Source organism: Mustela nivalis (genome assembly GCF_964662115.1).
Source record: "Mustela nivalis genome assembly, chromosome: X".
NCBI lineage: Eukaryota > Metazoa > Chordata > Mammalia > Carnivora > Mustelidae > Mustela > Mustela nivalis.
In genome coordinates, this window is record NC_139040.1 from 91,927,114 (window position 1) to 91,937,713 (window position 10,600).

The 10,600-nt window shown below is 46.8% G+C and overlaps 1 protein-coding gene across 4 annotated transcripts; it reads right to left on the reverse strand.

Moving 5' to 3' along the window:
• Positions 1 to 2,116: 2,116 nt before the first annotated feature.
• RBM3 (RNA binding motif protein 3) lies at positions 2,117 to 5,659 on the reverse strand. 4 transcript variants are annotated; one of them, XM_082718117.1, is made up of 7 exons: positions 5,490 to 5,659; positions 4,783 to 4,902; positions 4,424 to 4,530; positions 3,677 to 3,782; positions 3,487 to 3,580; positions 2,983 to 3,068; positions 2,117 to 2,666 (listed from the first exon to the last, which is right to left on the reverse strand). In XM_082718117.1, exons 2-6 carry the CDS (start codon positions 4,883 to 4,885, stop codon positions 3,008 to 3,010), a joined length of 471 nt encoding a protein of 156 aa, XP_082574243.1. In that variant the 5' UTR covers positions 4,886 to 4,902; positions 5,490 to 5,659; the 3' UTR covers positions 2,117 to 2,666; positions 2,983 to 3,007. The 4 variants fall into 4 exon arrangements, with proteins under 4 accessions (XP_082574243.1, XP_082574245.1, XP_082574246.1 ...); XM_082718119.1 differs by having other exon boundaries at positions 2,983 to 3,065; positions 5,490 to 5,635; XM_082718120.1 differs by lacking the exon at positions 5,490 to 5,659 and adding an exon at positions 5,026 to 5,473 and having other exon boundaries at positions 2,983 to 3,065.
• Positions 5,660 to 10,600: the final 4,941 nt, after the last annotated feature.

Genomic DNA, 10,600 nt, shown 5'->3' on the forward strand with positions numbered 1-10,600 from the left:
GCACCTCTACAAGGTCTTTCTAACATCAGGCATCAGGATAGCAAAGCAGGTGCAGGAAGCTGTAGTCTTTACTGATGTCGGGGATCACTTTGTTGCAGGAACTCTTGCAGCTGACTATGCAATCTCAAGCCACACCAAGGGTGAGAATGTTTCCCTTCCCAACAGCAGAGAGAGGTGCCCTCCACCATGGCACACTTACATGATGGTAACGGTGCTCCTCCTGCGAGCTCCCACTGCCTTTGCTCCCCAAAGGCTCTGCACAGAACACCTCCTCACACCAAGTACCCAATACCTAACCAGTGGCGGTAGCCACAATGCCCCTTTTCCTGGCTCAGGTGGGTCAGTCGGGAGGTATGAAAAGTTCCCTAGTCTCCACCCACCTGCCAAACAATGCAGATTCATGACTGCTTAGGTAGAAGGGTCCTTGGAACCTGTCCCAACTAGCTGGGGCCAGGAGGGAGGCTTCCAATATGGGACTCTTCCAATACAGTAACCTGTCATTTCAGTCAGTTCAGACTCCTGGGTGGCTCAGTCGGTTAAAGCATATCCCTTTGGCTCAGGTCATGACCCTGAGGTCCTGGGATTGAGCCCTGCACGGGGCTCCCTGCTCAGAGGGAGCCTGCTTCTCCCTCTGCCTTCCACTCCCCTGCTTGTGCTTGCTCTGGCAAATAAAATCTTTAAAGTTGGGGCGCCTGGGTGGCTCAGTGGGTTAGAGCCTCTGCCTTCGGCTCGGGTGATGATCCCGGGGTCCTGGGGTCGAGCCCCACGTTGGGCTCTCTGCTCAGCAGGGAGACTGCTTCCCCTCTTCTCTCTACTTGTGATCTCTGTCAAATAAATAAAATCTTAAAAAAAAAAAACAAAGCAAAACAAAATAACACCAAAACTGGGTGGCTCATCAATTTTTTAGTTCTGGAGGCTAAAGTCTAGCACACAGTACCAGCACGGATGAACTCTGCGGAGTGCTTTCCCAGACTACTAGCTTCTTGTATCCTCACATGGCTGAGAACAGAAGGGGGAAGCTCTCCTGTGACTCAGAGTACTACCATTCATGACCTAGTTACCTATCTTCATCACCCCTGCTCCCCAAGAACCTCACCTCCTTACACCATCATATTGGGGTTTAAATATAGGACTTTTGAGGGAACACAAGGAGTTTATTAACATATGCCCTACGAATGATGGAATAAGGCAGTTAAAGATGTCCCAGAACTGGCTATCTGGTGGTATGTGACTTTTGCATCATCAGGTAGAAGCCATGGACACCACCATTAAATTCCAAAAGGATGGATAAAGCCAACAGGACCCCAGTGCAGCAAAGAGAACCAGGACCAAAGTGAGTAGCAGGAGGACTGAGAAACTAAGACCAACTACAGGTGCAAAAGCAGGCCCAACTATTGCCACCTTACCACCAAAGACCCGCACACCACCAGACTGAATCCCTATAGGAAGTTTGGTAATTGTTCTCAATGGCTATACCTGCCTACTCACTGTACTTAACCCTCAAGAAGAAATGTGAAATGCCCATGAGGCTGAGGCACACAGGTTAAGTGTCCTACCTGAGATCAAATAGCTGGAGAGCAGCAGAGGCTTTGTTTCAATCCTGGATCTGCATCCAGAGTCTGAGCTCTTAGAACCTTGTTTTCAAGTCGGGATTCTTCCACATTCCTCAAAGGAGATTTTAGTACACTTCCTCCACTTCCCAACATTTCAGAGTCAGAAGAAACTGAAAATGCTGTTTACAACTGGATCTAACTCCCACCAGATGTTCAATTCTCAGAACAATTCCTGTGAGGAGGGTACCCACTGATGCTCCAAGAAGCTAGGGAGACTCAAACCTAAGCAGTCTGATTCCCAAGCTGACTATGATCAAAATAATGGTGACAAAATCAATGAGACCAAAAGGCTATCTCAAGAAACCCAATTCCAGCCGAATATTTCCTCTGTAACCCCCAGCATGTATACTCAAACGCAACCAAACTTTGAGCTGGAGAGGTCTACTCTTATGGCAATTGCTGCCTACCCCCCAACTAAACTCTTTCCTAAAAACATCCCTTCTTGATCTTTCATTTTTAGTCTGAAAACAGGTCAGCAAGGGGGAAAAAAAAACACGTATCAGTTTTTTATTTTTAAACTTTTTAATCAGCTCTGTGAAGAACATCCTAAAATGCTAGTGAGACACAACAGAGTATTTTTTCTTCCAGTACTAAAAAAAAAAAGGACACTCACAAATATTTTAAGAAACTTCTGTATTCTCAAGGGTGGGGACCTTGAATAAAAAAAACCCACCTCTAATTGTGCTCATTTCTTATATTTGCATTTGGAAATGCTTCCTTATCATGATAAATGCACGTTATTTTTTTTAAAGGCAGTCTGAACATTTTTTTTTGCCATAATCAGTAATCCTGAGAGCCCAAACTGAGAAATTGGTAGAAGAAAAAAATACCCAGACTCTACAAAAGTCCCAGGATTATTATTTAAAAGAGAAAAAAAATTTAAAAACACATGGAGCTTTCTAAAAGTTCTTTGTGACAAGCTACCTTGGGAGCTCAGTTCAAAAATAGAAGTTGATGTACTAAAACAGATGTGTCAGTGCAGCTCCAAAAATCTTTATAAATACAGCCATTTGGAAGGATGATCCTGGACCAGAAGTTTTATTCCTTGTGTATCTGAGAACAGTAAGAAGGGGAGAATTGTAATGTTGGGAAGGCAGAGGTACACATGCTCACCTCCCAGGGTTGGTAAGGATTGCTGAGCAATGCCGCTTCATCTCCTCCATACCCAGGCAAGAGATTACAGGGTAGACGGGTTTTTAGACATCCCCTCCCAACAGCAGACTAGCTGACAGGCACCTGAGAGCAAAGGAGGCCTAGGAGTGGTGTCAGGTGGGCCAGGTGAACTAAGTACAGGCAGGAGGAATGCTCGAGTGGAACATGACAGGGCTGGTGGACAGAGGTCCGCTCAGTGGCAACACATAAGCCTCACCTACATTAGGTGCACATGCCTCATCTCAGTTGTCGTAATTGTCTCTGTAATTTCCTCCAGAGTAGCGGTCATAACCACCCTGGCTTCTGGGAGAAAACATACATGGCAGTTAGCAAGAACATACCCTAGAAACCCTGATATTAAAAACCACACATATTTACATAACCTGTCACGTTCTGTTATTATTACACTGTAACATGTAAACACATACCAAACATATACTATTTTATAGAAATCAGATATTACACACAACACATACAACAAAACATGGTAAACATGTTATTACCACCTACCATATTACAATTTCATGATCTTACAACTTACTAGTACGTCATGCACACCTCAAAACACAGTATCACATTTAAAACCTCATTACAATAACTAGTGTCAGTAAAAACTGACACTAGTTAACACCAAAATCAAGTATGTATGAAATACCAGGCAGCTGAGCTCTTTAAGAAGAAAGCAGCACCACCAGAGCACCCCAATCCCTTGGCTACCCACCTGCCACCATAGTCTCTGGTCCTTCCATATCCATACCCATATCCTCCAGGTCGACTGTCATATCTGCCACTCCCATAGCCCTGGTCCCCACCACCTAGAGTAGATTAAGAAAAAGTTGAAAAGCAGCTGTCTAGACATAAGTCACTAATAAGCCACTCTCCCCCATATCCACACTTACCACTGCACTTACCTCTAGAGTAGCTGCGACCACGCCCATGGGCCCCAAAGGCACCCCCTCTAGTTCCCCTGGCCGACTTGCCCGCGTGATCCACACGGATCTGGCGACCATCCAGAGACTACGCGTGGGGAGACACAAGGAGGATGGGTTGGTGGTCAAACAGGGCAGTGGTGAAGGAAGAATGGGTAGGGCAGGTGGGCTTTTGCCCAGAAACTCCTGCTGGGCACCAGGTTCTGGGTGCCATGTTCCAGAATAAGCTCCTTTCACCAGAATGGCTTTATCAGGAGCTATAGAATCCCACAAAATGACCTGAATCCACCGTGTTCCCCCTGCTACTACTTACATCTTGACTGAACTCAGGCTGAGTTCTCCTCCCCACTCCTACAAGCTGCCCCACTATTAGGGCTAGACAGACACCTCTCTTGGTTTGAGACTTCAGAGTCCATCCCAGAAGACTCACGAGGTCCTCTCCGGGCCAGGCCCACAGGTCTGCAGACTCTACTACCTAAGCCCAGGGCAGGTCAACCATCCACAGGTGGCTTCTCGGCCTCATGCAGGACCAGTCGTCGCCTCCCAGGCAGCCCGGCTCTGTCTGCCGCTGCCCTCCACCCCCTAGAACAGAAGGCAGTCACGCTCCTGTGAGTGGGCACTGCGGGGTTTGGTGGCCGCGATGCCCCTAGCAGACACAGAGGGAAAAACAGAAAGAATGGTGCAAGTGGCAGATGGGGGCAGGGCCCCTATGCAGGTAGGAGACCTCACCTCTCCATTCATGGCTCTCATGGCATCTGAGGCATGCTCTGGATTGGTGAAGGTGATGAAACCAAAACCCCGGGATCGCTGAGTCTCCCGGTCCTTGACAACAACAACTGGGGAAAAAGAGAAAGATGTGGGTAGGAAGAAACACAAGCTGCAAAGGCTGTCCCGTAGAGAATAGACCCCTCCCACCACTCCTCAACTGAAAATTAGGAGGTTCTTGCAAGATTACCTTAGAACTAAGAACCAAAAAAAAGGAGTATATTAAAGTCTAGGGTCCTGATTTTTCTTCTTCCATTTCTTGAAACTCAAGGGCTCCAGACTTTCAAACACCCAACTCATCATACAACTGGCCCATATCTCACCCTCCGAAATAGGACCAAAGCTGCTGAAGTGGTCTTCAAGAGCCTGCTCGTCGGTGTTGAAGTTGAGTCCTCCCACGAAAAGCTTCCCTTCTTCAGAAGACATGGCCGTCAATTTGAGTACTGCAAAGGGAGTACGAAAAAGGGTGGGAGAAACCGTAGAGATGAAAGAGAAAAAAATGAAAAAGGCAGGACCACGAATGGATAAAGAGGAAGACGAAAACAAAAAGACACCCGAACGCAGACCTAAAAGAACAGCGGAAAAGCCGGGAATCGGCAGTGCCGCATCAGGGAAGCAGCCATTTGGGGGCGGCCTTCGCGCATGCTCAAATCACCACCACCACGCCCGTCATTTTGTGCCACTGCGCAGGGCCCGATCACCCCTGCCTTGCCTCCGCGCCGGCAGAACAAGATGGCGGCGGTCACGTGGTGGTGGGGGAAGGGCACCCGCAAATCTCTGCTGTCGCGCGGTCCCTCCCGCCACAGACGTCGCCAGTCCCTCCCAGCATTCCTCGCACTCGGATATAAGGAGCCAGCCTCCCACCAAAATTAAAGTTTCATCTCTCAGCACGGACCTACCCACTCGGGAGAAGCCCAAGCCTACGTGTCAGAAGCCGCTGCTCTCCCCACTCGCGCACCTAGCTCCTGGCTGGCGCGTCGCACATCAGTGAGGCCAGGAGCAGCCGGCCCACAAGATACGCGTTGCTTACCTCCAAATTATGCAAAAGAACTGGAAGAACAGCCACCGTGCAGGAGCTGAGAGACTGGGAAGATTGCCGCGCAGGAAGACGCTTGATAAAGCGCACGTAACATGCACGTCACAAAACGTCCCCCGCGCGCACCGGCGTCCATGCTCATTGGCTGAAGCCAGCAAGGGGGTGGGAGGAAGGGATGGCCGAGCAGACGGACCAATAAGCTCAGCATGCTTCCGGAAAGGGAGGCGAGCCTTGTGCGTTTGGTGCACTGTGGGATCCGTATCCATTCGCGTGGGATCCGTATCCATTCGCGGGCCCAGTGGTGCGCAGGCTCCTTTTCGCTCTGATACCCTTTTCCAACCCTGACGTCACCCTGGCCATCCTTGACGTCATATCGTCCATTGGTTCTCGCGTCTTCCTCTCCATCTCAGTCGTCTTCCTGTAGGTCCCCAAGACGTAATTACTGTAACCTCCTTCACTCCCCAGTTCTCTCATATTCCTCAAGGATCGGATGTTTTATCCCCTAATTTACCTGTCGTCCTCACCCTTCACAGTCCTTAACGTCAGATCCTCTGTTTTCTCATTGTGTGATGCTGATCCCCACGTTTTCTCTGCCTAACATCTAGCCGCCTGTCATGGGATCCTTTTTCCTGGCGTCATTCCTTCTCATTTCTGACTTAAGCCCTACTCCTTATCAGACTGCCTCCCGAAGTCAATCTCTTGATTTCCCTGCCGGTAGACTGCCCGAGATGCTTTCTACAAAACAGCATGCCCCAGTCTTAAAAGGGAGTAAATTCCAATCCACAGAACAATTTTTGTTATCATGCAGGGTCCCTGAGCCCTTGATCTGCGAAGACTTTCACAGTACACAGTGGACCTGTCCAGCTTTCAGAGTTTCTGAGCTCCCCCTCAAGGAAGACTGGGTTACTCTGCTCTCACAGACTCTACATTTCCAAGTCCTTCTAAGGGTCAGCCCTCCAAATAAAGACTAGATTTGTTAACTTTTGGAGTGCACAATTGTATGCATCCACAAAATGAACTTGTCTGGCTTTTGCCATATCCAGGCCTCCTATGCTCAGGATGGACACGAATGGATTTCACATTGTGCATATACATAATAGTCTTAGGTAGCTCTCAGGGAATCTGAGGCCCCATGCAAAAAGAAGTACCCGTTTGACTCTCAAAGTGAGCTCTGGTCATATTCTATGGTTCATGACACATCTTCATTGTTGTTACACAAAAAGCCCCTCATTTTATTTATTCTCTTTTAATCCTGCACCCAACTTTTGTTCTCTTCCTTCCACAGTTAACCATTTTATTGGTTTTAAAGTGTATCTTTTTCAACCTTTCTTTCCTGATAAATGTATTTAAAGCTACAGGTTTCTTGTTTTAACTGATTTTGCTGTGATCTACAAAATTTGCATGTAGTGTTTTTATATTATTTAGTTGTAAATTTTTTAACATTTTATTTTTTAAGATTCTTATTTGAGAGAGAGAGAGCATGAGGTGAGGGGAGAGAGGAGTGAGGAAGGGCAGAGGAAGAGGGAGAGAGAGGAAGGGCAGAGGAAGAGGGAAAGAGAGAATCCCAAGGAGAATCCCCACCGAGTATGGAGCCTAATCTGGGGCTCAGTCCCTGGACCCTGAGATCAGGACCTGAGTCATGAACCACCCAGGTGTCTCTATTTATTTATATTTTTAAGTAAACTCTATGCCCAACACGGAGCTTGAACTCTTGACCCCACAATAAAAAATATTGTATTTATTTATTTATTTAGATTTGAGAGAGAGTGAGAGAGTGAGAGCAAGAAAGAGAGTGTGTGCATAGATGGGGGGAGAGGGAGAAGCAGACTCCCCACCAAGCAGGGAGCCCAGTGCGGGGCTTGGAGGACCCCCAAGGTCATGACCTGAGCTGAAGGCAGATGTTCAACAGACTGAGCCATCCAGTCACCCCTATTCATTTTATTTTAGAGAGAGAGAGGGAGAGCAGGAGGGAGGGGCAGAGGGAGAGACTCTCAAGCAGACAAAATACTCAGAATTGGACACAAGGCTCAATCCCAGGACCCTGAGATCATGACCTACCAGGTGCCCCTAGTTGTAAACATTTCTAAAGTTCCTTTATGATTTCTTCTTTCCTCTAAGGATTATTTAGTAATGTTTCAAAGATGGGTTCATTTTTTTTCTTTTTGCTGTTGCTAATTTTATTGTACTATGGTCAGTGATAATGTTTAATATTGATACTTTTGAATTCATCAAGGTGTTAGTGCCCTAACATGGTCTATTTTTGTAACTAAGTGTAAGCATAAAAGTAGTCTTCTCCAGGGTGCCTGGGTGGCTCAGTGGGTTAAGCCCCTGCCTTCGGCTCAGGTCATGATCTCAGGGTCCTGGGATTGAGCCCCGTATCGGGCTCTCTGCTCAGAGGGGAGCCTGCTTCCCCCTCTCTCTCTGCCTGCCTCTCTGCCTACTTGTGATCTCTTTCTCTGTCACATAAATAAATAAAATCGTTTTTAAAAAGTAGTCTTCTCCATTTGTTAAGTGTGGGTTATACAGGAATGTGTTCTTACATATATGTGAATATATAAAAACCATACATTATATATAGGAATGTGTTTATATATATTAATATCTAAGTTATATATATATAATATGATGTATAAATAAATGTGTATATATAAAATACCAACCTTAAAAATGTATTGTTCACAGGCGCCTGGGTGGCTTAGTTGGTTAAGTGTCTGCCTTTGGCTCAGGTCATGATCCTGGTGTCCTGGGATCAAGCCTGTGTCAGGCTCTGTGCTCAGCAGGGAGTCTTCTTCCTGCTTCTCCCTCTCCCTCTGCCCCCCACCACTGTGCGCTAATAAATAGATAAAATCTTCCAAAAAAATGATTGTTCAGTACTCCTTAGGTGTGTATGTTTATGGTAGACATATCTTTCTCTCAATGAGTGTATGTCCTTTGTCTTTTGTGATCTTAAATTTTGTAGTTAATTATTGGATGGCTATCTTAGCTTTCTTTGGGCTCTTATTAATGTGCTATATCCTCTCTTCATCTTTTCATTTTCAACATTTCCCAATCTTTGTGTGGGTGTTGTTGGACTGTTTTTCTTTTTGGGGACCTTTTTTTTTTTTTAAATACAGTGAGGGTCTCTGTGTTCTAAATATTTTTGTGATTGTTATTATAGTAAAACTTCCGACATCTCATTTCGTATTCTCTATTTACAGTACTTTTCTGTTCCTTTTTTTCCTATCCTACTCACACCTACTATTTTCTTTAGGTCTCTTTTATATCACTTGTTCTGGTTTTATAGTTTACTTTTATCTATTTATTGTATTTACTTAAAATTACTCATGTCTGGCCCAATACTTCTTCTGATATTATATTACATATTATATTGTTATAATTTTATGGCATACCCAGTACACTAGCCAGCCTCCAGGATGGCTCCCAATGATCCCTGCCTGTTGGTATTCACATCCTGTGTAATTCCCTCCCGTGTTGTCCCAGGGTTGGTTGGTGTGACCAAGAAAATATAGCAGAAGTGATGGTATGTCATTTCTGAGGTTAAGTTCTAATAGACACTACAGTTCTGTCTTGCTCATGGTCTCCTGCCTGCCTGTTGGGACCGTGTGTTGTGAAGAGTTTCACGGAGAGGCTCAGGTGGCGAAAAATGGAAGCCTCCTCCCAGCAGCCTCCCGAGTGGGCCATGTTGGAAGTGGGTCCTTCAGCCGAGGGGTCATGTCTTCAGTCCTGACAACTTGCCTGAAACTTCAGATGAGACTGAGCTAAAATCACCCAGCAGAGTGGCTCCCAGTTTCCTCCTGACACTCCAGAGGCTGAGAAAATAAATGTTTGCTGTTTTAAGCTGCTAAGTTTGGGGGTCATTTGTTCTAGAGCAGTAGATAACTAATAGATCCGGTTTAATTTTCTCTGGAGGTGGTGATGCTGCCCCGGTGTCTAGTCATTTTGGGGGTGAGCTCAAGTTCCCCAGACAGGAGCAGCTGTTGTGGCACGTACAAGGTCTCAAGGGAAGACTGAAGGCCAGATTGGACTCTGCTCAGTCCCCTGGAGTTCAAAGGGTAAAGAGACGTGTAGGGGAGATGAGCCTAAGGGTGGGCAGCCCCAGGTGCCACAGAAATAGAGCTACTTGGCAGTTCCTCTGATAGGGGTTTCATCTTTAAACCCCAAGAGGAGGCTGTCTCCCGAGGTGTCACCACCATCCCTGGTGTCTGGAGGGGGAAAGGTGGAGGAATGATTGCCTCCAGCTGCTCATTTCCTTCCCTCAACACAGTTCTTGTTGTCCTCATCGTAGTCCCCTAACCCAGACGACTATAAGTGGTTGGGATAATGTCTACAGTAAGGGGCAGACAAGGACCTTCCCAACACAACATGGGGGAGAGATTAAGAGCCAAACCTGAAACCTAGCCTATTTGCTGCCTTCAGCCAGCACCACTCAAAACAGAGGCCACTTAGAGCTAGCCTTCAGTTTTCCCACAGATCTCCATAGCTGTGTTGCAGTTTCTGGAACTCATATTTCCCTCTGTACTTTCTCCAGGGTTGCTTTTGGGCAAGGGGGTCGGCAGCTTGTGCTGTTTGCCACCATAGCAGGAACTAGAAGCCCCAAGTATTGTCTGGGAGAGAGGTTTCTGCCCTCCACTGTATCATTCACAGAAATGACTCCTCTGACCCTCAGAGGTCCTAAGCTGCCATACACAGAATTGACTTGTCTGGCCCCTCAAATACCTGAGCTCAGTCACAGAATGCACCCAGAGGGTGTCAGCTGCTGCCAGACAAAGGGGACATTTCAGGTCCTCAAAGGACCAGATACCCTCATACCTTGGCTGGCTCTTAGATGGCATGTGTGTGTCTGAGCACCTTATCCGTACTTGTTAGACCCATAGTCTTGGAGTACCCTGGACACAGGATGGTCTTGTCCAGCTCTTCCAGTGAAGCAAGCCCTCATCAGAGGAATGGTCAGCTTCTCCTCCAATACTAGGGCATGATGGGAGCATTTTAAGGGTTCTCTCTAGCTCCATATGGCATTCTTGGGGAGACAGATGAGAGGATGGCAGTTCCAGTGCCTCTCATCTCTGTGCCTAGTGCAGCAATGACTTCTGGCCAGAATCTGGCAT